Raw genomic sequence first — 24462 nt, forward strand, 5'->3', positions numbered from 1 at the left:
GAGACTTATTCTTGGACAACCTTAGTTTGAGCACGTAGCTTGAGCTATTTCAGATCTTTACAATAACGAAATCTAGGAAATGAGCTATTTGCTAAAACGCTCGATAAACAAATAAGAAAAATGTAAACATTTTAGTGTACAATACACTAAATCACAGTTTATTTTTGTTATAGATGTTTTTCATCTCATTTCAAACTCTTTCAAATATCAGCCAAGAACATAGCGGATCCCATAAATTAAAAAATATGTCTCAAATGGGAAGAAAATCTTCGGTAAAAATATATTGCTTACTTCGTACCAGTTCAGTCAGTCACATCGGTGATTGTGTTGCAAACTTTTTATAGTCTTTTTAAATTTAAAAGCGTCACAATTTTTGCAAAATATTACATTTTTGCACAAGTATTTTTATTAATTAACAAAAATTTTGTATGTTTTAACATTTGTTTGAGAGGTTAGTTCCTTTTAAATCTGAAAAAAAATTAATTATCAAATTTTAAGAAGTACTATAATATCATGGTATTTAATTCTTTAATAACCCGACAATGACAAAAGATAGCCCTTAAGATCAGTTACTAATATAAATCGAAAGAATGGGCATAATGATTAAACTCCAACTTCACTAAAAAGATTAGAAAATGGAACTTAATGGAAGGAAGACGTTTTATTTATATGCCTTGTGATTTTGCATTAAGAAGTTAAGTTCCTTTAAAATAACATTACCTAATTAGGCCGAATGTATACAAGGGACAAAACAGACCGTAGATAAACAGCGCCAACGAAACAGAAAAAAATCCCGATGACTAATACAACTTTTGCGTCATCCTTTATAATATTGTGTACCACATTTCACAAGCAATTGTTATTAATCATTCTTGCAAGGACTGTATGCACTGGAGATGTAATAAAAAGACAATATTAGCAGTGACTGCTTTATTATTTTTGAGATCCCAAAAACACACAAACAGTGCATATTTTTTTGTTTTTTTTTTTAAAATGATTTAAAAATAAAAATTATAAAATAGTTAATAAAGTTAATATAAAACTTATAATAATTATATATTAAAATTAACCTTATCTAAATATAACAATTCTATCAAAACAAAAATGGCACTCGAAGCATCGGTTTCCCTTTAGACACTTATAACTAAATCACTCTGTGCGTCGTGTTTCGTATGTATGCATTTTTTTGTATTTTATTGATATGAGTCGTGCTTCTGTGATAAAAAAATAAAAACCATTAAAATGAGCCGGGTCTTCAATGTCCATGTTTAAAGTCAGATATATCGTTTAAGAAGATGTTCACGTAGCTTTTAAAATAAGAACTTCCTCCTCTTGAACAAATAAATGTTGCTCTGGCGCTACAATGGACAAGTATGAGCGGTCCACTTGCAGCGTACGCGGCGAGGGCGGCCCCGGGGCGCGGGAGGCCGGCGCCCGAGGCCCGGGGGCTAGCTGCTAGCCTCGCACATTGACGTTAGCACATCCGAAAATCTCGTCGATCTGCCTCGAAGAGAAGGTCACCACGACACGACGCTCCCCTTGGCGACGAGGAACGAATTTGTCTTGATAATTTACAAACTCGCCGGGCTTCACATCACGGAATCGTATCTGAAAAAGTATGCCATTTAATGTATGAGTAAAGTTACAGCATTATTTGGATACATTAAAGCAAATAAATTGCGAATAAATTTGAACGTTAAAAACTATCTATTTTACAGACCTGTCGTGGTCGTTGTATACCGGGCCCTTCGACGGTGAAGTAGCAATCGGTCAAGTGAACATTTAGAGGGTTTTGGAAGCTAAACGTTACTGCACATTCCTGTCCCACGGATGGCTGGCTCCTCAGCTGATATCAGAAATATATCAATGTTAAAATATTATTATTATAACAATTCATAACTATATTTTAATATTCGTAAATGAATTGTAACCTGGATTTGCAGTCGAGGCTTATGCAATGGGAAGTCATCCTCGTCAGACCATGCCTGTCGTGTCTGCTTAACATAAGCCATAGCGTGCACCTTGACCATGGAATGGTCTACTAGTTTATCCATATATTCTTGAGGTGTTACGTGCAGCTTAAGCACTTCACGTTGACCTGCTCGGACTATAAACTCGCCTTGAGACCTACGCAATCGGGCTGCTATGGCGCCAGTATAATAACACGATGATGCTGTTAGCACACACCAAATTGTACGATCTTCATGGGATTTATTCTGTAAAGCATGTTTATTGATATATTAAAAATACCTACTTATTTATTTGAATAAAGTTTTGCAGACTAAACCTACCTGAATATTCATGGTACAATCAAAAGGCTGACCGTAAGGTACAATATCAATATCCATCAGATCAAAGACGACATCTTCAAAATTACGATCAGGAAATTCATAATATTGTTGCAGGCGCTGGTAACCACGGCATGAGGCAATTACGGCAAGACGTTCAGGGGACGAGCTTTCAACTGTTTTGTATTCGTGGGTTATTTCTAACATATCGCTATCACCTTCATCGTCATCACGGTTCGGGTTCTTGGTTAAAATCTTACGTCCCACTCTACAATTAATAATGAATATAATAATTAATAGTAAGGTATACTAAAACAGTACCTATACAGAATCAACAAGTATTTTATTATTTCACTCACTGGTATTGGTTTGATGCCATTCTAATAAAACCCCATTCAGAATTTTCTTCCTCTTGGAAGTGGCATAATTCAGCATTTAGTTGACAATACACGAATGGTGTATCATATTGGAACCCAACCTCGCCGCGGCGTACGGCTTCAACACTCGCTGGGCCACACTGATACACCGACTCAGCTTCCTCTTGAGGTGTCGCATCTATTATCTGCCATCCGCCATATCCTATAATATATCAATTTTATAGTAACCGCGAATTATATGAAATGCTTTGCAAAAATATTGTGGATCAATATAAAGGTAACCATGTTATACCTTGTGGCAAATCGGGTCTTTGCATCCAAACATCGTTCCATACATGGAAGTTCCAGCATGAATCGTAGCAGTCTTCGTCAGGCCCATTTGGTACTTCATTTCCATCTCGGTCAAAGAACTTATCGACAGTAAACGTACGATTGGTGTCATGCGCAGATACATAGTTGGTTACTGATCGACAAGGAATACCTAATGGAAATCATCGATATAAATAAGTTTTGTGCTTAACAAATAATGAATATACTAATAATTATTATAATTACCCAATGCTCTACAAATTGTAACGACCAGAGCTGAAAATACCCAGCATTGCCCGTACTCAACAGGTCGACCACCGTCCGTCAAATAACGTTCAAGAATAGCAACAGAACCGGTCCAGGCATGAGGTGCTACTCCGTCTTTATATTCACCATCATATCGACCTACCATCAAACCGTCATCATCGTCATTGGCATTAATCTGCAACAACGTATACAAATAGAATAATCCTACCTCATATTCTTCGTCAACAGTGCATTTTTTTATTCTATGTACAACTTCGAGTAAGGAATCGAGAGGCTGTTAACAAAGCGATATCTGATAAGACAAAATGCAACTATGATTCTTAAAAGAAAATTTGTATACTTACGACTTCAAATAATACTTCAAATAAATATTATTTCCTTACATAACTTACCATCGCAGATATAGCTCTTGTTACACGTATAGGATTACCGCGTTCAGAATGTTCAAGACCGCTGCGTTCTAATAAATAAATGCAAGCTGGCAATACGACATCATCAAATTGGCCGAATATCCATTTACGTCCTTTCGGTTGTCGCCATGTACCGTACCATATTTTACCCTGTTCATTAAGAACATATTCTTTTCTTGAAGATTCGTTATCCATATATACTGCATCCTCACGGCACCATGGATTAAACAGTATATAAATATCTTCATCACATTTGTAATCATGGCGATTATCACGTTGTCCAAACCGGTGAGTTTGTACCCAGCAGTTCCAAACTCCAACTGGAGCAGAAGCTGGAACATGCACTTGAAAAGTTATAGTATTTCCATCCTGACGTTGTACACTTATATCCCACCTGTCCATTTCATGGGCAATTGACGCTAAGTTTTGCATTGATCCATGGCGAGAACCATAACTACGTTGAAACGAAGAATGTTGTGTAGTTGGAGCATAACGCTCTACCATAGGCCTTTCCATGGGGCCGTGGGGGCTAAGTGGGCTATGTTGCAAAGGTAAAGGATCATTACTGAAAGACGTACGGCGTACGCCATATGTAGTCGTTTCGCGAATCCCACTCATAGCTCCTATGGCTCCCATAGTACCCATTGTTGATATAGGTGGCATAGTAGTACTAGTGTCTTGCATTCTAGCCAACCCAATAACATCTCGAGAATGTTGAAAGGCACCTTGTTGAGTGCTCCAATTAACCGGTAAGACTACACGAGTTCCTTTAGTAACGCTAGGTTTTGGACCTGCAAATTTATATTTTAACAATGTAGGTTAAATTACTCCATAAGAAAGTTGGGAACTTTATATAAAAAATTAAAAAGCTACTTACCAAAACCGAACACTATACGGATCACATCTTGCTGTTTGTCGTAAGTCCTATCAAAACGAACGGCAAAAAAGAAGTTTTGTCCTCTTCTTAAGACTGGATTAGGAAGGATGTTATCATTAACTAAATCATATTGATCAGTGTGATGATCTTTGGCGTTATCTCGTGAATAAAATTCAGTAAGTTCTACTTTAAGCGGTTGTTGCGAATAATAGCTCTGAGGAATTAATTCCATAGTATCTTGACGACGTCGGCGTTCATTTTGATCAGCTAGTTTGCAAATCAGGTTATGGGTGTATTGTGTATTTGGGCTATTTCTCGAAGAATGCTTCAGCCGATGTAATGCACCCGTGCTATGAGAACGGCCTGGTCTATGTTGAGCTGATGGACCTGCCCTTGCCGTAGGCCAACGACGACTTTGTCCTGGTCGCTGACAGAAGCTCGAAATGTTGTAGTTCGCTGACAGTCCCGGTACGTAATTGGAAGCCATGCCTCCAATAGTAACTTGTTGTTCCCTCATGCAGCTAAGGGTGCTCATTCCAGTAGTCAATCCAGTGATCCCACCAAGTCCCATGCCAGTCACGCTGGATGTCATGCTTGAAGACATTTTATCCATACTTGACTTGCTTACCATAGACATACCCCTCAAAATAGAACAGATAATAATTATTTCCCCCACTGACAAAAGTGTACTATGCTCCGGGCTAAACCAGAGCGAATGGTATCCGTTAACTTGCTAAGGGCCTTTTTATACCTGAGGTACTATACAGGATCATTCACCGCTTAAGTGTCAGGTGTCCGTTGTCAGCATAAGCGCCTGGTTGTGAACTTGGCTTTGTTTGTATTCACTGAGTTGTGTCGTGGAAGAGAATACAGATTCACAGTTGAAATGGCAGAAGCACATAGCGACAACATTTTGCACGAGTTAAAGTCTTTAAGTATAAAAATTATGTATATTGTTTATTTTTGTAACGTTAACAAATCGTCTCATTGATGTCCATAATTTATAGTAAGTCTTTCAATAAGCAGATTATATAGATTAGATACTTTACCCCTTTTTTACTTTTTTTTATTTTGTGTTCCTTTTTCTTCTCTTTTTATTTGTACACTATTTATTTTGGCGTTAAATTTAATTTTTTTATTGAATTAAGCATTAAATTTAAAGTTGAACTAAAATATTGATTGGGAAGCCACTGGCCCCTAAGATACGGGTTTTCCTAGTTTAGGGGTACAGGGACTCTGTGAGATATGTATTTGATATGAGAACAATAAATATATTTTGATTTGATTTGATTTGATATCTACGGTCAATATTCTTTTTTTTATTTATTTTTTTTACGCTAAATCCACGGGCTCGCAGTTGCCCGTGCCTTTTTTTAAATATAATTTAATATTATTGCGACAATTTTTGGCGTACAGTGATTTACAGTAGTTACTATTCTAACATTATCAGCTTATTAACCGCGACGCCAGCGTGTGTAAACATTTTTAAACTTAAACATCATATAAGTTAAATTCATAGAAAGAACCATAACTATTTTATGATACTTAAATAAGTGGTTGAAAATTAAAAATATTTTTTATGTATATATTATTATTCCATAATATATTATTAACTACTTACTTAGTTACTCTACTAGTTGCCATCATAATTTTAATCTTTTCAATCATGTTGGATAACGTTAATGGTACATAATATTATTTAAGGTAATGACAGGATTCTATGAAACAACATTGCTTACTGAATAATAAAACTTATTTCAATTACCTACCGATAAGTTATGAAACTATTTATTACCAAGAAATAAGAATTACTAAATGCTTATTGAATGTTTACGACTACGAAATATTTATAAAGAAAAACTACGAAGCTAACATTTTGTTGCTACTGCAGATTTTAGTAGTTTTTTTTAGGTACGTTATAACATTAAACTGTTCATTAATTACATTATTGAAATGTTTGGCACAAAAATATACAAAAATGGAAAAGAAAGCAGTTTTCTTCATAAAATGCATTTTATGAATTAATGTTACAAAAAAATAAAACAGTGTAATAAAAAAGCTAATGTATTTAAATGTCTTCTTACTGGGCCTATTAACAATTGTAGTCCTTTGTCCCATACAAAACGAGATACGCGACACCGCAAACCGTATCAGTCATTGTATTTAAAACTAGCTGCTCAGACCGCTATTTTGTCTGCACTGATGGTTTATAAGATAATATACATATTTTGTAAAGTTCAAAATCACTTCCTGTTCAAATCAAATCAAATCAAATGAATTTTACTCAAGTAAACTTCACAATGAAGCGTTTTTGAATCGTCAATAATTAAATAGGTACCTACTACCACAGTTTCGGAAAACAGCTTCTAGCGAGAAGAAAAAGCAAGAAACTCGCATAGTTGCTCTTTTCAAATAAACAGATTTACAATGCTGTTATTTACAGTAATTAGTGCCCTGTGATGGAACCCGAGCATAATTCCAGGCGTTTCTTTCTAAAAAGTACTCTTTTAATGAATAATACTTATGATTTATTTATTAATTTAGCCTTAATAATCTTTTTAAATTTTCAAAATGCCAAATTGATTATATTTTCCAGTATCTTATTATATATGCGTATACCATTGCCAAAAAACGTTCTATTTACCGTATGCAAACAGAAACTGGGGGTTACAAGTTTATTCTTATTTCTTGTATTAATAGTCCATCAGCATTGATGGAATAATTTTGTTTAAACATTATATTATCATAAATATATTGTGAAGTAGCCGTTAATACACCTATTTATTCAAATTTCTCGCGTAATGATGTCCTAGAGCTAATATTGTAAAGAGATCGGATAGCTCTTTTCTGTAGAATAAAAACAACTTCAATATCTGCTGCATTACCCCATAACCACATTCCATATGACATAAGACTGGAGCAGAAGAACTTCTTCTGCTCCAAGATAGCAAACTATTCTTCTGTATGTTACCATTATAAATAATAAATTAAGTAAAAAGTTATCATTCCCATTTATGAAATATATTAAAATAAATGATTTCGCAGCATTACTGATTTCATATGATTGATTAAGATAATTTTTACAAATCCCCTATATAATCAACTTCATCATGGTGAAACTATCTAATTTGAGTGGACATTCCTTAATTAATCATCTTAATAATTAAATATTTTTCGTTTACAGTTTGTATGAATTACTTATTTCCCTTAAAGGAGAGAGAAATTGAAGGACGCATACTAGTCACACAATTTCTTCTCTCTCTATGTATTACATTCATTAATTATAAAATTAAAAAAAAATCAAAATAAACTTAATTCAAGAAGGCTTTAACAAGCACTTTTGAATCGTCATTTTACCACCGGTTCGGAATGTAGATTCTACCGAGAAGAACCGGCAAGAACCTCAGTAGTTACTCTTTTTCAACATTTAAAAAATACAAAGTTAGTCAAATAAAATTATTTTAATTAAAATATCCTGCTTGGAAGACAAAAGGTATTAACTCCACGCTTTCTTATCATCTATAAAAGCTTGTATTGAATACAGGCCCGCCGCTAGCTGTTTTGTCGCCCGCGTGCAATACCTATTATGCCGCCCTTTTTTTGCTGCAAAAACGCATACCACTATTCCTCCACATGAGGTGGGGGGCGGGGTGTATACCTGCTAAAAAACCAACTTTAGCGACCCACTCTGTCTTTTTGGAGGATGTTACGAAATCTTTTGTGCGTACTACCGTGACGTCCTAACGGTAGGCTCACCTCTGCGGAGATCCACTTCCTAGGGAGTTCTCAGGATATAGAAACCCTTAACCCCGGGACACTTATGGCGGGAGGAGAAGACATCCATAGCGAAGACCCCTTCTACTGGTCTTCTTCGGCGAAGCGGGTCAGCAGCACTGTTCCCACGGTCCCGTAAGATAAGAGCCTTGTTACGAGCATTAAGGGAGTCCAACCAAATAGGTATATTTTCCGTCCAAGTACAGAATCAGCAAACAAATCCCATACCATTGCATCAAGGTGTGAGACAAGGGGACGTTATTTCCCCCAAATTGTTTACTAATTCAATGGAGGATATGTTCAAGACGCTGAACTGGAAAGGACGTGGCATCAACATCAATGGCGAATACACCTCTCACTTAAGATTTGCAGACGCTTGCTGATTCTTCTATCCGGAACCGATCGCGATACACGGTACCGTCCTCGAAATTGTTCAAAAATATATCTACTATGGGCAGACTTTGCGATTAGGTAGAAACAACCATGAGGACGAGGTGAATAGAAGAATTCAGCTGGGTTGGGCAGCGTTTGTAAAATTACTGTTATGTCGATCCCACAGTGCCTTAAGACGAAAGTCTTCAACCAGTGCGTCCTACCCGTCATGACATACGGAGCCGAAACGTGGAAACTCACGGCAAGGCCGGTCCACCAGTTTAAAGTCGCTCAGCGTGGTATGGAAAGAGCTATGCTCGGCGTTTCTCTGCGGGATCGCATCAGAAGAAATGAGGCGATCCGCCAGAAAACCAAAGTCATCAACATAGCCCACCGGATTAATAAGCTGAAGTGGCAGTGGGCGGGCCATATTTGTTGCAGAACCGATAACCGTTGGGGAAAACGTGTTCTAGAGTGGAGACTTACGCAAGATGGCTGGTAGGAGCTGGATGCGAGTAGCCCAAGAACGATCTCAGTGGCGTGCAATTGGAGAGGACTGGACAAATCCAGCAGTGACCGGAAATGGGCTGGATTGGATTGATTTATTTATTTACAATAAATAAAAAATACAATGCCATGGAGCGCACGCAGGCAAGGTGTTTGGTTTGCTCATCAATGCCAGGAGTAGGAGGAGGACCTCCTACGTTGATGAGCTTTAAGCTGAGATGGACAAAATGTTGCACGAAGCTCCATCCAGGATGAGGCCCTGATCCTTCATATGTGTCTGCGCCTTAATTGCCGTGTCTTGGAGGGCGGTAGACGCTCCTCGAGGAGACCTCAGCAAGGACCCTGGATTAGGAGTTTTAGTTAGAGAAACCATCAAGACCAGCATCTCGATTCGATCCACCGTGAGCGACACTCCGACTTTAGGGCCGCCATCTGAAAGGTTCGCCCCGTCACCGTGACACAAAACACCCATTCCGGGCGAGGTCGGTGCCCGCAGGAGCCAGTCAAAACAACTTCAAATGCCGGACAAGTCGTCCATCGCCCCCTCCCAAAGGATCACCTGATCCTGGAGGTATGCCCCAACGGCCTTCTGAGATAGGAAGGCAACTCGAGATATCGCATTGGTCCTATGGTCTCGAAAGGAAGACGGCGAGCTTGAAGTCTAGCGAATATCTGCTGATGTTAAGTAAAAATATAAAGTATAAAACGCCAAAGTGTATAAATGTAAAATATAAAAAAGGCATGGGCCTATGAGCCCGTGGATGCCGTAAATTAAATTAAGAAAAAAAGAAAGGAAGACTATTGAAGTCGTTCGCCACGTCCGGTGATACCGTTAGGACTATGTTCCCTTGGACCACCGCCTCCATTGTCCGGGTCTTCAGGGTGTTTTAGGGCATCGATGGTTGAATGACCCGCCCTTTTTTCCGGAAATAGCTCCCCGATCAGTCGCAGGAGATCTGGCGGTAGCTATTCCGTAACAGGAGCGCCGTATGTTCGGAGCTTCCCTCGCAAACCACGATAGGGGCGCCCCTTTGCTCTCTGTATACTTAACGCCTTTTCTAACTCTTTTTTCAACTGACGATGTGCAGCCCACAGGTGTACCTCTAAGTTTGCGTTGAGCACGTTGCGCATTTACGAAAAGGCAAATATAAAAATGTCTGCGGAATTATAGTGTCAAGAAATCCTTCCTGTGTCAGGATATTCAATTTTATATTAAGAGTTTACTTGCATTCACATGCTTTTGATTGATGATAAAGAGTCACTAACGGCAGAGTCCTTGTGAGTAAAATCTTCGGCCCTACTAATTAGTAGATAGTAACATTATTAACATTAGATTTAACCTTGTAAAATTACAACGTCAAATTGCTTGTAAGATCCTTGAGCATTATATATTTTTATTTTGGTTTAATTAATTATTTCATTATAATCAGCCCGTGTACTACTACTGGATATAGGTACCTACATTTCCCTCATCGGTTCTTGTTTTCGAACTACTACAGTCAATTTCCGAATGTCATCATTCCATCTATTCTAAGAATATATACTACTTCTCTATCTCTATCGATAAAATTTTGTTATTCATCGTTACTATCTTAATACTTTAAAAAGAAATAAGTTTTGTTTTTTTTTCATTTATATTTTTCGAATGCCAGGGACGCCTACTTTGCGATAGTGTAAATATTCGAATCGCGAAGATAATTGTTGATAAGCAATTAACCTCACGACTTCTCGATATTACTACTTGGCAATGTGGTGGCGTGCACAATTGCACACTTGTCGTAGTCCGAAGGCTAAGTTTTCTCGCACTGCGTTATAGGATCAGGACTGCAGCGTATGTACTTCAAACATAAATCGCCTTAGACTTATTGTTATGGAGTATTAATAACATATATGACGTTAATTGAGTGGGTGACTCATTAGCCATACCCGGATATGAACCCAATACCACAGCATTTGTAGCCGTATAAACTACTCTCCAGGCCAACGAGACAAGTAATAACTATAATAGCTACCTATGAACTTTGGTATCTTTATACCAAAGTAGTTTTTTGGAAGAGATATACCTAATGCAAAATTGTTTATAAAGCAGTGCGTACCTATAAAGTCAAAAACCTACGCCAAAGGGCAATATTTATGATTATTTTCCTTAAATATTAGAACTTTCATTGGTTGGCGGTTGCTATTAGCAACATAAAAAGTAAACATTGATTGTAGGTTGCCAGTCTACAAATTTTTCCCCTAGAACAAGGGACAAGTAAAGTTTTTTATTATATCATATCATAACTATATTTTTCTACGTCTTCATAAATTGGGCAATTATGAATATTTTTGTTAAATGAACTAGGTACCTACTTTAAATAATAAACTGTATCTGATAAACATTATCATAACATGGCACCCATATTATACAAAATACTTGTTGACTATACCTAATTTACTATAAATTTTAAGTGTCAAAGTATAATATGTATATTATGTTGGTTATTTAGTATTTAATTAAATTTAACAGAAAAAAATACGTAATTAATTTTGTTTTTAAGGGAGAATCTTTAAAGGATTGGCAAGCTTGCTTGTTGTTTGTTGCATATTTTCAAAAATTTCATTGACAATCGTAAAGTAAAAGTACTAGGGTAGTAGTGATTATTGACGAATTTCCATAGTTTTAACCGATTAAAACACGTTGTACTAAACTAATTAAAACAATTTCTAAATTTTACTTATCCTATAGAAGATAAATATTAAATGGCATTATTCAAATTGTTTAGCCATAGTGTGGAAATCCAATACAAAAGCTATTTTCTGTCGAAAGCAACACTTTTTACAATTTTGATTGCAATTTTCAATTTAACATTGCCTTTTATTGTTGCATTCAATAGCAAAGGTGAAACAAATATATATATCATAAATATATTTATTAGATCAGTATTGGCAAATCATTAAATTTTCAGGTTTCTGGTTACAATCACATTATTTTTATGAACAACCATCAATTCGATCGACGTACGATTATTTGCTAATAGCGGAGACGGATGATCCCAGTATTAATATTATATGTGGGGAAGCAGCTGCTTTAAATAGTGAAACAATTGAACATGAAGAAAATTGTGTAGAAACTGAGGTACATATATTATTTTTAAATGATTTTTTTTTTTAAATATATTATTTTTAAATGATTTTTTTTTTTAAAATATATGGCTAAACTAAATATTGCAGATCCAAGAGCAAGACTTTGATAAGGATGGAAAAAATGACATTATAGCATTCAAATTGCACCTCATTGTTCCTAAGGAGAGAACTATAACAAATATAATTTTAATATTAGGCATCGATTTACTTATAATGGTTGGTATTATTCACAGAATGTTTTGTTTATTATTTTTATTTGATTATCAATCATTTTTCTTTCTAGACTACATGCCCTCTACAAATGCAAAGTTTAGCAATAATAAGCAAGGAATTTGCAGTACACCCAAATGGCCTTAAATATTATGGAGACATACAAGTTTACCAAAGCGTTCACCTACCATGTTTTCAAAACATGATAGATACCAAATATAATTCATCCATTTTTTCCTACAAAAGTGATTATAAAAATACTGTGGATTCTATATTGGAGGAATACCTAAGCAGAGATGGTAAGCTTTTTTTAATACATTAAATGACTACATAATTTAGAAGTGTATTGTAGTGTATTTTTAAAATGTACCTGCACCATTTTTAAAATGTCACTGTCCACTTATTTCATTAAAAAAAATCAAATCAGTAATTTTTGAACATTATCCTATTTTACAATTTTTACAGTAATCACCACTGTTACACCAATTTTTTCAAGAAACCAGAACGGACTGACTGGTACATTGGATCTAAATATTGTTTTAAAGATTTCTGAAATACAAATAAGATATTTACCAAGTCTTTTACAAGAATTGAAATGGGCATGGCCTCAATATCTTTCTCTTCTTTTCATATTTTACTGCTTCTTAAACAGAATAAAAAGATTTGTTTTTAGTAAGAGACTATTGATGGCCTGGAAAATAGTACCTTGGATTAAAAATGACTAACATATATATAAAAAATGTATGTTTTAAACTACCTATTACTATAAAGCAAATTCATTTTTGTGTTTGTAAATATAATTAAGTTTTAGTCATTATTATATAAAGCTCTGATAATACTGAGCCTAAGACTAACTCAACTTTTTGATTTTTTTACTTTTAATTAAAATAACACAAGCACAATCATTGGTTTATTTTATTTACATAATATGTATAACTTAAAAAATACACATTTTATCTACACTGCAGTAAACCTTACGATTATTGTGTAAGATTTAATGTTGGTAGAACACTTCCAAATTCTGATTTTACTTGATCTAACTCTGCACGATTATCTTCTATAACGAAGGTTTTCCCACTGTAGTCATCAAGTTGGACCAGTAAATATCTACATAGATAATTTCCATATTCATTCTGAAAAATTTAAAAGCACTTTTTATTCATAGCTATACAAATTATTAAAATATTTATGTACAACAATATTAATGTTGTAAAATGTTGTATATCAAAAACTAACATACAATTAGCATTTGAATTACCTAATAGATTAATTAGGAATTGTATCTAAATTGCTTCTTGTAATTTGAATGACATGTAAAACAAAAATATGTTTCATTTATATTTGATCATAAAGTTAACCATTCCAATAACCCACCTGCTTCATATCTAATTCAACAACTCCTTTGTTTCTTATTCCTTTTATGTAGAACCGCATCCTCATATGCTTGATGCCATCTTTCTCATATATAGCATGACTGACATGTGTTCTTCGTCTCCTACTAGTTTCTTCACCATAACCCTTTATAGGCGAACCGAGTGCTTCTTCTATTCTGGGATCCTGGAATGAAAATTTATAAACATATTTAGAATCAAAAGAAACTTCCTTTTTAACCTGACTTTTTATTAAATTGAAAAACAAGCAGTAGAAAAGATATCACACAATTTCCCTTTCATCTGTTCATTATGTTTTTATTTCTTTATTGATCTTATGTATAATAATGAATAAAAATATATGTACTTACATTTTTACACTTCTCCAGAGCTACTGAATAAATGCTATTTGGACTATTGCTTGAGAATAATTCTCGGAATACATAGTAAAATATAACTCCAGTCACTCCGACGCCGATTAAAATGATACCAGTATAAGAAACAGTTTTTGTTGTCTCTTTAATTTTCTCTCCAAGTGGTCGTACATCTGTTGATACATCAGCTCTCTCTTGACTTTGAGTTAACCCCTTTTCTTTTTCTGTCGCGTAAAATCGAACAAATCTAAATTTAGATAATCCTATAGCTGCTGGTATAAATTCTACAGTTCTATTGGCGCGTATAACTGGCCCTACCCTCGAAAGAAAATTCATAATTTTAACTAAAGTAAATTAAAAATTCGTGGAATATTCCAACCGGTAAGAATATTTTGGCAAATGTCAAATTAATCTAATGAATATCAATACAAGTGACATTAGTTATCAGCTGATGAGTTATGATGTTTATTCAGTAACCAAAACAAATTTCTATTGTAAGTAAAAGTTACCGTGACTTGATAATATTTTTTTAAATAAAATAGTAAAATGAAAAAAAAATAAGGGATATATATATTATCGAAAAGTGATATTTATATAATTACATTATTGAAAAAATATCTAAATATGAATGTGAAGTATACCAATCTTTAACAGAGTCATTTGAAAAAGTATCGAACTAAAAATAGTAATATCGAACATTTATGATATAATGTACTAGCGTTTATTACATTGGAATTGATGAGTGAAGAAATTACTTTTTAATGCAGATCTTTATGGTGTCTTCTAGAAATAAAGATGAAATCGGTAACTCTATAAAATACTCTGTACTCTACAATTGTCAATTGAAATCAAAAGTTGACACTTGGACTTGACTATTTCATCGTTGTCATTGTCAGTTTTGTCATTCTTCAATCATAATTCGTAGGCTAATCTTGTTCGAAATTAATTTAATATGGATAAAGTGCGTGTTTAAATTTAATATTGGATATGAATGGAAAAAATGTTTCTTTTGGGTCTATAGCATAAACAAAGCCCACACTATTAAATTCTAAATTAAGTAAGGAAAATACTTATATCATAATGGATTGGATAATATCTGATGAGTTGGGGCTGACCGTGGGACATTTAGTGGGTTGGGGCGCAGCTTCTGCAATGATTGTGGGTGGTGTGGCACCTTACATTCCTCAATATAGGCAAATTAAAAAGACGCAAGATGCCGAAGGTTTTTCTCTTTATGTTTGCTTGACTCTATTGATAGCAAATACCTTACGTATATTATTTTGGTGAGTAATTATTTTAATAAATCTGTTATGACGGGAAATTAAAATGAATTATTAGAAACTTCTATAGTTCTTTTACCTATCATATATTTCTATAATGTATATGTATGTGTCTATATACAAAGAACAAAAGATTTTACTATGATGATTATTTGCTTTCTGAACAGCTTATGTAAATATTTAATTTTGTAGGAAAATAATGACAAAGTAATTATTATAAAGCATTATGATCAACCATTGTGATTATGCCTCTATATCTATGTATAAAAATATTATAAAGTAAACAAAATATTCAAGGCAAAATTGTTATATATTTGATAGTACAATAAGTATATCTTTGCTATTGAAAAATATATTTATTTTGAATTGTGGGTCCTTAGTGTCATTTATTTATAAATAACAAGAGTCTTTCTTTGTTCTGTTGACATTTTATTATGATGTTCTTAATGCTAAATGTATCTAGTGACAATAATTTTAGGTTTGGCAAACGCTATGAGTTGCCACTATTAATACAAAGTATTGTAATGAATGCAACAATGTTTGCAATGATCCACCTCTGTGTGACTGTGAGGAAAAAGAACCAAATCATTAGAGCGAGGGAAAGAATTTTCACAGGTAAGATAAGCAACAATATATAATGCATGAGTGTTATATACTGTTTTGGGAAGTAAATACCGGTTGCTATATAATTTCTTGTTTCTCATACTATCGAAAGTATGGCATTTATTTTAGTTGTATATAAAGATATTAAGCCTATAGAATGTCTAACCATCTCTTATTGGTTGCGGATATTGAATAACATACAAAAATTGAATTCTATAAATAATCTAATTAATTATTGTTAATTAATTCTATCAATATTTTAATATATTTAAGCAAAAAAACTTTTTTTTCTGTATTTATTATTTCTTTAGTTCTTTTTTTTCTGCAATTTTTTTTTTTTAAACTTTACTTTTTTTTTCTGAACTTTATCTTTTAACCATTAATTTATATGCACATTTCATTTCTTTGTTATTTGTTAATATTATTTTATGTTTTATTTGGTGGATGGTGTGATTGGTGACATTAGGTGCAATATTCATGTTATATATACTGTTATGTTGTGTAAATGGCTCAGCTCAGCCAGACGAAACGGCACACTGGTTGGGACAGCGTAGCGGCATAGTAGGTGGCGAGAAACCGCATCGCTTTTACGGTGAGTAATATATTGTATTACATCTGTAATGTTTTAGCAATTTATTTCACACTTTTATTTCATTTATCATAATTTTTTGTTGCAGTTACAACAGTCATGTTATCTACTTTGGGCTTATTTTCATAGCATTTTTGGTTGTTGTGGTGCATTATCATCATGAGAATTATGAGGGCAATGCAGTTTTATTTTTTTTCTTGTGTCCGTTGAATTGGTTCCTATTTAATTATACATTGTGTGCGAATGTCAAATGGAAATACTTTATTAAGATTTGTATGCCTTTTATTAAAATTAATTCATATTAATGATATGTTTATTAACACTTTTTTAATCATCTTATATTTTTTACTAACAGCATGATGTTCTATGTGTAATCATTGGTATGAGATAATTGTTCTAGTAATTATCACAACTCAAGGAGCAATGACCGGGTCACTGGTATTTTTGATATCTTATCTATAAATGTCAAATTCAATGATACTTCCTACTATTACAATTGCCAATTAAATTATTATAATTTAATTTGCACATTTATAATTTAACTCGTCAAAAATAATCTCCAAGTTCTAAATATTAATATAATAGACTATTATCTGTTTAAAACTATTGTGTATGTTGGTGAAAATTATTGTATAAAATAATGATTATCAATTTTCTTACAGATATGGACAGAAAGTATTTCTGGGCGTGGACGGATTTCCAAAGCTACGTCGATTGTATGCTAGTGTTCTCAGTGCTAGGGGCAGCTTTGACATATCTGCTAATTGAGTTCTCGCCATTTGTTGAGCTAATTGGCTTCCTCGCTGTATTCACTGAGGCTATGCTCGGCGCGCCCCAAATAGCGAAAAATCATCAGAACAAAAGTACAGAGGGAATGAGGTAATAAAAACACGTATAATTATCATTCAATTCGCAATTAATTATTCAAAACTGTTGATACATATTATGTATGTATTTAATTTTGAACGCGTCCTAATTCCGCATAAAATATAAAATACTATATGTATATCGTTTTTTGTCAAACTTACGTCATTGACTTTTATATGCCATTTATTAGGTACTTCGAGTTTTTTTTTCGCCTTTATATCGGTGAAGGTCTTTTCCGAAATGGCAAATAGGTCACCAGATAATAAGTGGGCATCGTCTATAGAATGTGGAAAATTTAAACTATTTCGTAATTAGCCAATGCGTCTGCCTGTAGATACGCTGAAAGTTTGAAGTTTAAATTAAAGTGGAAATATTAAGTATTGGTAAAATATGATCTGTTATTAATATACATATTCTATTTAAATATATGGTTTGATGATCTGTAATCCAGCTATTGGTACAGGCTCTAAACTCATAGTCTAGTCTAGTAAGAGTCCGTAATTGTCCCATTACTAGGCTCTGCTTCTGTAACGGTTAATATATTAACTACTATTTACATCTTCGCTAATCAGGATTAGTTACACATGTGTCAGAATTTCAGCCCAAACGTGCACTATGTTTCTTTTATCACATACCACATAATGAGTTATAAACTCCAATTAATACACGAAAGTCAGATTTCTAATAACAGTTTTCAGAGTAACTTATGTCATTGCATCTAAACGATCGGTTGATCGATTTAGTCATAATAGAGCGATCTGATTTACAAAATAACTTATTTCAAGCAGGCCTTTTTATTTGTTATTAGAAAAAAATATGTTTTATTTTCTGATTTATAAATACGGATACCAACTTGGTAAGGCTTAAGATTTTGTAATAAATTAAAATCTGTGTTAAATGCTCGTAACAAAAATAATAATATATAATTTTACATACACAAGCTTCACTTAAATATTGATTATTAATTGTAGTGGGTCTATAACTCTATACATTGGTGGAGACATATATATCTCATATGAAACGTGTAGCCTGGTAGCACGAGACGTAATCAACATTCATATTCTTCAGTAAAAATTCACGTGACCTAAGTACAGATAAAATATAAAAGTTTTTTTTTTTAATAATTTCCAGCGTGAGTATGGTGATAATGTGGACCTGTGGAGACTTATTCAAGACTGCCTATTTCGTTATTAGAGAGGCTCCAACACAGTTCTGGGTGTGTGGGGCCCTCCAAGTACTCCTAGATATTGTTATACTCTTCCAAGTAAGTGAATATTTTTATTACAAACAAATACATGCATTTATTATTTTAATATGTAACAAATGGTCGTACCTAGGTTTGTTCGAAAAAAATAGATTACGACATTTTTTTTATTACTACATAAATATTTATATATATTTAAAGTTTATATATCACTTTTGCTAGTATAGTATAGTTTTCGTAATTTGAATCCGTCAACATATTTTTCGTTTTTTAAAATGTAAAAAACGACAAACTACCAATAACTGACTGAAATAAACTATACAGTAATAATTATTACATGTAAACAGGTCAAGTTACTGTATATAAAAATATATTTAAATGTTATTGGTTTGATAAGGACGTAAATGTGTCGTTGACCTTTGTAGGTTAGCAAATTACTCTGTATCGTATGTTGGGAGGCATCGCTCATTTTATAATAATATTGATTGTTACGTTTAATGCATTTAAATACTAAAAAATATTTATAAATTAAAAATCGGAATCGAAAAATGACATTCTACATAGTAATAAACAAATATCGAAATACGCATATTTGATTTGATTTGATATTGTAGATTCAACGAAAAATATTACGAACTAACGTATGTCGTATACCATTTCCTACATTTTCGGATCATCCAATATCCTATTACATATATGATGTTGCAAGGATGAATGAACTAATATTTTTTACACTTTCTCGTAAAACTACTGAACCTATTTAAATTACATTTGGAATAGAAATAGTTTATAGTTTTATACCATAGCCTATCACACGCGGACGGAAGCTAGTCTGATACCGTCGGTAGGTTACCGCGTGTGATGGAGCGTGTGTGAGTGACGGTGCGGGCGCGCAGGTGTGGCTGTACCGCCACAACACGGCGGCGGCGCGGCGGCTGCGGCGCGGCGACTAGCAGTGGACGGAGACCGACTTATAGCGCTCACTCGGCGCCCTCCGCGCTCTCTCGGTGCCTGCCCGCTGTCCGCGTACATTATGACGAACGCTCTGCTCGGGACACTATCGTTGTGTACATTTTAAAATTATAAATCGACGTTACTTTATAGTATTGTGCTTTTGACGTATATTTGAAATCCTTTTTTTTTTTGTATAATGAAATGACTATTCGAGTCATCAAAGGTGCTGACGGGCTTTCTTAGTTAAATTTTTTTCTATATATTGAAGATAAATTTAATTATCTTTAGAACGTTATCTCTAAGACACTATGTAATAGATGTATATTCTGCTATTAAAATTGGGTCTTAAAAATAAAATCTGTCGACATTTTATTGCACTAAAAGTATTAGATGGACCGCACTTTGAATCCGATTACTAGAAGAAGAAATCTTTAAATCTTGCTGTTGTACTAGTTTTTAAGAATTTAAGACGCTGTGAAATGCATTATTAAAATTGTGATAAAAGTATTTCGAGTACAATGATTGATGCGTTAATTTAAATTCGCATTACGCGTAAATTGTTTGCTTATGTTGAGATGGAATACTAGGCAAACTTTTGAAATAAGAAGTTTGTTTCTTAGTCAAAAAATTAACAATGTATAAAAAAATAAATAAACGATATATTTTTTTAATTTGCTTTTAAATTATGAAAGTAATGTTGTTGGGCAATTTTATGTTTTGATACATTATGTTAAGTAGTTGAAGTATTAAATTATTCATACTGGAATCACCTATAACCATAACATTGCAGTATTATTGTGCCTACAATATTCATTACGTTGATTAAACAATTACACATTCGATCACCCTTGTAATTTTTTTTTTGTGACGAACAATTAAAAGTGTCAATGGTCAACACTGTTCTGCCAAATATTATACTAGAATCTGTGGCATTTTTCTTGTTAGGTATTTTAGTATGTATAATTTGTTTTTCATGATGCTAGATAAATTGCATAAGAGACTTTTAATATATTGTTTTAGTGTTCTTAAGTATTATTTGTGATAATTATTTTTAGTTATAGTTGTCACCGGTATGTACAAATTTATTTTTAATTTATCATTATGCTGGCACAACACATTTGAAAATATTCAACGAAATTATAATACGTACCCACATAAATATGAGTATTGGCAAATGTACGGTGCCTGTGTTACAAATATGTATTAAATATTATTAACAACGTATTATTTTACAATAATTTGTATTTCATAAAAAGATATACCCACTATTTTTATCATTTATACGACATTCATTATTATTAAAAAATATTTTATGGCAACACAGACATCAGGAGTTTGCCTTTTAATTGTGTGTGGTTCGCCAAAAGGGCTGATACTAACCTTCATGGTAATATAGTATAAAGATATTGACCACACATTAGGGTTCTTTCTTTTTAGAACGACCCTGTCGTCAAATTTTGAAAATCGATTGACATTTATATGGCTTTGTATTTTGTATATTTGTTTTCTTTATAGACGCTCTATATCGATTTTCGAGCTTATTTTCATTGTGTTTATTCATTATACTACGCTAATCTAACGGTAATGGAATATATTATTATTACATGAATACTTCAATTGTCATTTGTAATAGGAATTGTGCCGATTCTGATAATCGTTTCAAAGATAATTTATATTTAATTAATATGTATTGTAAATAAGTACGTTTTTTAAATATGTAATGGCAACTATTTTATAGATTATTCCATGTTGTTATTTTGTAACAATTTTTAATGTAAACATGACGTTACTTTGTATATTTTTTTCTATTCTGTACTATAAATTATAATCGTTGTATTTTATATATTATACTATTGATATCTAGAGCACAACAAAATTACATTTCATCATGGCATTTAATTTCTTTGAATGTTTTTTTTAATGCTTTTACTTGCTTCGTGTATACCATTGAAATCCGAATAATTGAAATCAAAATATCGATTTTGATAGTCTTCGTTGATATTTTTAAAATATTGAAATTTATTTATTATATTTTTTTCGATTATAATAATAAAAAAAAACTTTTATTTTTCAATCGTAATTACATAATGATAATTTATTAGGTTCGTGTACAAATGAAAACTCATAAATTTTTACTTAATCGTTCAAGTAGAAAATGTAAAGGAGTTTCAAAAAATGACTGTTCTAATGTTATAATATATAATGATATATTTAAATCGAGAGAATTCGTTACGCGATGGAACATATCATATTAATTTCATAAATACATTTAGGTAATGTAAAGGTTGGGACCGATGTATAATCGTCACGTCATCATCGAGAACCGTAGAGATCATTTAATCGAGCCTTCAAATCGTAATTATGATTTTGAGAACATTAAAATTCTCTGAAAAATACTTTATTTGTAATCAAATAAAGTGCGTGCTAAAATGTCATTGAAAATTATATTTATACAATTTTGATAGTAATTATTTATAATTACGAAGAAATGAACTAGAAAATGCAAATTTAATATAACATTTTGATATGTGAAATATTAAAATAAATTATAAACAATATTCATTTGTAATTACAATTTAATTTGGGCGTTCCGAAACTCGCCTATATCCCGCGTAAATTGACATTTCAGTCAATTATCCTTAGATACATATAATGAAATAATGTATTACGAAACGAACGTTAGAAAAATGTTGTGATTAAATTATCAATTATTATACGAAATAAAGTTACATTGTTTGTTTAATTTTCTTTTTATTTACCCTCTTACGATAACCTTATCTATAGCAAATTCTACTGAAGAAATAAATATAAATGATGTAAGTGGAGTATTACAACATAACCCTGTATTGCAGTGCATAAAAACAAAAAGCTCAGCAATCAGCGTCACTGAGCTTCGTTCAACGCGTTTTACGTCAGCAAGGGTCGCTAGGGAATCCGCGAGGTTTCGTGTGTCGAGTAAAATGGCTCTTATTCCTATAGTAATAGGATCGGCGAAGTGTCTGGGGTTGGGGTGATGAAGGGTGGATCGATGGTCTGAGGTGGCTGGAGAGAGACTCCCTCTAGCGGCTCGTAAGTGAGGTAGTCAGTGTGCGGGGACCTCCGCTGTGGCTGACCGCGTGTGTCAACTTCACCCCCAAGTATCTATCGACGGTTTGACGACAGGTCAGTAAATATTTTCATACGTTAATAACTGCACTTTATAAGTAAACATACTCTATTAAAAATATACCTATCTACTTTATTTAAATATTACTACTTATTTTAAATCGTCACAAAAATTTAAAATCAAGAGATAAATATTGTTTCATGATTTACATAATTAGTTATTTCTATTACTTTACAGTCTTCATACAATCGTAGTGAAGATAATCGATGTTCATATAAAACGTATTTATTTATAAAGATTTGTTATCACGACATAGAGATAAAATGTGAAGACAAAATATTTTGGTAATTAACTTTAATGACTGTTTACTACTCGTTAGTATTTTTTATTCATTCATTTCGACCGTGTTTGTTTTACCCATTCGTTATCATACTTTTTAAAAATTCGTAAGATATTTTGATGAACATACTATTCGAAATTATTTTAATAACTATTTTTGAATATTATATTTTTAATAGAAAATGACGATGAAATACGTATTGAATATTTTTTTTTTAAATATTTATGCTTAAAAATAAATAATTTTATGTCTTGAAATGTCGTATCGCTCTATCGACTATCCCTCTTTCGGTTTTATCTTTCTTGAACGGAAAACCAAGCATGAATGAAAGACGCATTCAATTTACTTTCTTTATAAACACTTGCAAATTTGTTATGGACTTTGGAGATGAATAGTAAGTACATTGAATAACATATTATTACATACATATGTTTATATTGACATTATATTTATTTTAATTTTCTTTTCCCAAAAACAATTTAATGTATTTCATATATTATTTACTAATATACAGTATATAGTACAGCACAGTGCGTATATTTATATAGCACATAATAAGCTATTTGACTGGTTTTAAAAATCCATTTTATATAATTTAGTAGAAGGTAAGGTGAAACCCAGTGAAAGTTATTTTTTTATTCGTAGAACATATTTGCCGAAAAATGTCATATTATAAATTCCATATTTAAATAGCGCGCGAAAACGCTACTTGGAAAATATGGCGCAGCAATGGGGTCGGTGACGTCACTTGCCTGTATTTTAATCTGTGGTACATATAGTAGGCAAACAAGGTTAACAAGCAAGTGAGTTCATCATAAACCCGGCTAATCAGGATGTTTTTGTGTCACGAGACAAAGGTTTAAAAAAATGCATTTTTATCTATGGATTTAAATAAATTAAGTATTATTTTCAATTTCCGTTAATAAATAACCCTCTTTAAAATCATAATATATATTGATTACAATAATTGACACTTTATTTTTTACATTATACAAGCTTCTCTTTAACCTGAACTGTTATTTGGCATGAGATCTTCAGCTGAATTTTAAAACTGTCAGTCAAAATGAGCTTGAACCACTTTAGTTGACGACATAATTCTATATTTCTATCGTGACCAATAGTCAAGTTTTATATTATGATTGAGAATACGGTTTAAAAAAAAGTTTTCTTTTTAAATACAAGTAGTTGTCTAAATTTTAAATTTACGTCATTTATTTACCTATATTAAACAAGGTTAGCCTTACGTGTTGTAGTTTAA

The 24462-nt window shown here is 32.8% G+C and overlaps 4 protein-coding genes across 9 annotated transcripts; 2 read left to right on the top strand and 2 right to left on the bottom strand.

The window, feature by feature from the left end:
- Positions 1-1080: 1080 nt before the first annotated feature.
- On the bottom strand, positions 1081-5229 carry LOC124531229 (hemocyte protein-glutamine gamma-glutamyltransferase-like). Its single transcript, XM_047105728.1, has 9 exons — positions 4529-5229; positions 3634-4442; positions 3221-3416; positions 2958-3146; positions 2648-2867; positions 2292-2556; positions 1932-2216; positions 1721-1846; positions 1081-1608 (listed from the first exon to the last, which is right to left on the bottom strand). The coding sequence occupies exons 1-9, from the start codon at positions 5163-5165 to the stop codon at positions 1456-1458; spliced, it is 2880 nt and encodes a 959-aa protein (XP_046961684.1). The 5' UTR covers positions 5166-5229; the 3' UTR covers positions 1081-1455.
- Positions 5230-11829: 6600 nt separating this feature from the next.
- On the top strand, positions 11830-13310 carry LOC124530888 (transmembrane protein 231). 2 transcript variants are annotated; one of them, XM_047105245.1, is made up of 5 exons: positions 11830-12062; positions 12130-12299; positions 12395-12523; positions 12591-12816; positions 12983-13310. In XM_047105245.1, exons 1-5 carry the CDS (start codon positions 11924-11926, stop codon positions 13240-13242), a joined length of 924 nt encoding a protein of 307 aa, XP_046961201.1. In that variant the 5' UTR covers positions 11830-11923; the 3' UTR covers positions 13243-13310. The 2 variants fall into 2 exon arrangements, with proteins under 2 accessions (XP_046961201.1, XP_046961200.1); XM_047105244.1 differs by lacking the exon at positions 12395-12523.
- Positions 13311-13414: 104 nt separating this feature from the next.
- On the bottom strand, positions 13415-14683 carry LOC124530889 (mitochondrial import inner membrane translocase subunit Tim21). The gene is made up of 3 exons (XM_047105247.1): positions 14259-14683; positions 13892-14074; positions 13415-13650 (listed from the first exon to the last, which is right to left on the bottom strand). The coding sequence occupies exons 1-3, from the start codon at positions 14595-14597 to the stop codon at positions 13498-13500; spliced, it is 675 nt and encodes a 224-aa protein (XP_046961203.1). The 5' UTR covers positions 14598-14683; the 3' UTR covers positions 13415-13497.
- Positions 14684-15130: 447 nt separating this feature from the next.
- LOC124530886 (solute carrier family 66 member 2) lies at positions 15131-22501 on the top strand. 5 transcript variants are annotated; one of them, XM_047105241.1, is made up of 6 exons: positions 15135-15544; positions 16020-16156; positions 16611-16736; positions 17396-17612; positions 18732-18864; positions 19701-22501. In XM_047105241.1, exons 1-6 carry the CDS (start codon positions 15342-15344, stop codon positions 19755-19757), a joined length of 873 nt encoding a protein of 290 aa, XP_046961197.1. In that variant the 5' UTR covers positions 15135-15341; the 3' UTR covers positions 19758-22501. The 5 variants fall into 5 exon arrangements, 3 of the variants coding, with proteins under 3 accessions (XP_046961197.1, XP_046961198.1, XP_046961199.1); XM_047105242.1 differs by having other exon boundaries at positions 15136-15544; positions 16659-16736; XR_006966486.1 differs by lacking the exons at positions 18732-18864; positions 19701-22501 and adding an exon at positions 16822-17006 and having other exon boundaries at positions 15131-15544; positions 17396-17532.
- The last annotated feature ends 1961 nt before the right edge of the window (positions 22502-24462 follow it).

Source organism: Vanessa cardui, chromosome 7 (genome assembly GCF_905220365.1).
Source record: "Vanessa cardui chromosome 7, ilVanCard2.1, whole genome shotgun sequence".
Taxonomy (NCBI): domain Eukaryota; kingdom Metazoa; phylum Arthropoda; class Insecta; order Lepidoptera; family Nymphalidae; genus Vanessa; species Vanessa cardui.

Excerpts from the sequence above, each read along its gene's own strand:
- LOC124531229 (XM_047105728.1), bottom strand. The coding sequence starts at position 5,165 with ATGTCTATGGTAAGCAAGTCAAGTATGGATAAAATGTCTTCAAGCATG. Across the intron at positions 2,868-2,957 it reads AAGACCCGATTTGCCACAAG|GATATGGCGGATGGCAGATA; the intron begins GTATAACATGGT and ends GATATATTATAG. Across the intron at positions 1,847-1,931 it reads AGCCTCGACTGCAAATCCAG|CTGAGGAGCCAGCCATCCGT; the intron begins GTTACAATTCAT and ends TTCTGATATCAG.
- LOC124530888 (XM_047105245.1), top strand. The coding sequence starts at position 11,924 with ATGGCATTATTCAAATTGTTTAGCCATAGTGTGGAAATCCAATACAAA. Across the intron at positions 12,524-12,590 it reads GCATCGATTTACTTATAATG|ACTACATGCCCTCTACAAAT; the intron begins GTTGGTATTATT and ends TTTTCTTTCTAG. Across the intron at positions 12,817-12,982 it reads GGAATACCTAAGCAGAGATG|TAATCACCACTGTTACACCA; the intron begins GTAAGCTTTTTT and ends CAATTTTTACAG.
- LOC124530889 (XM_047105247.1), bottom strand. The coding sequence starts at position 14,597 with ATGAATTTTCTTTCGAGGGTAGGGCCAGTTATACGCGCCAATAGAACT. Across the intron at positions 14,075-14,258 it reads CTCTGGAGAAGTGTAAAAAT|GATCCCAGAATAGAAGAAGC; the intron begins GTAAGTACATAT and ends TTTTCATTCCAG. Across the intron at positions 13,651-13,891 it reads TTGAATTAGATATGAAGCAG|AATGAATATGGAAATTATCT; the intron begins GTGGGTTATTGG and ends TAAATTTTTCAG.
- LOC124530886 (XM_047105241.1), top strand. The coding sequence starts at position 15,342 with ATGGATTGGATAATATCTGATGAGTTGGGGCTGACCGTGGGACATTTA. Across the intron at positions 15,545-16,019 it reads ACCTTACGTATATTATTTTG|GTTTGGCAAACGCTATGAGT; the intron begins GTGAGTAATTAT and ends CAATAATTTTAG. Across the intron at positions 16,737-17,395 it reads GAAACCGCATCGCTTTTACG|ATATGGACAGAAAGTATTTC; the intron begins GTGAGTAATATA and ends ATTTTCTTACAG.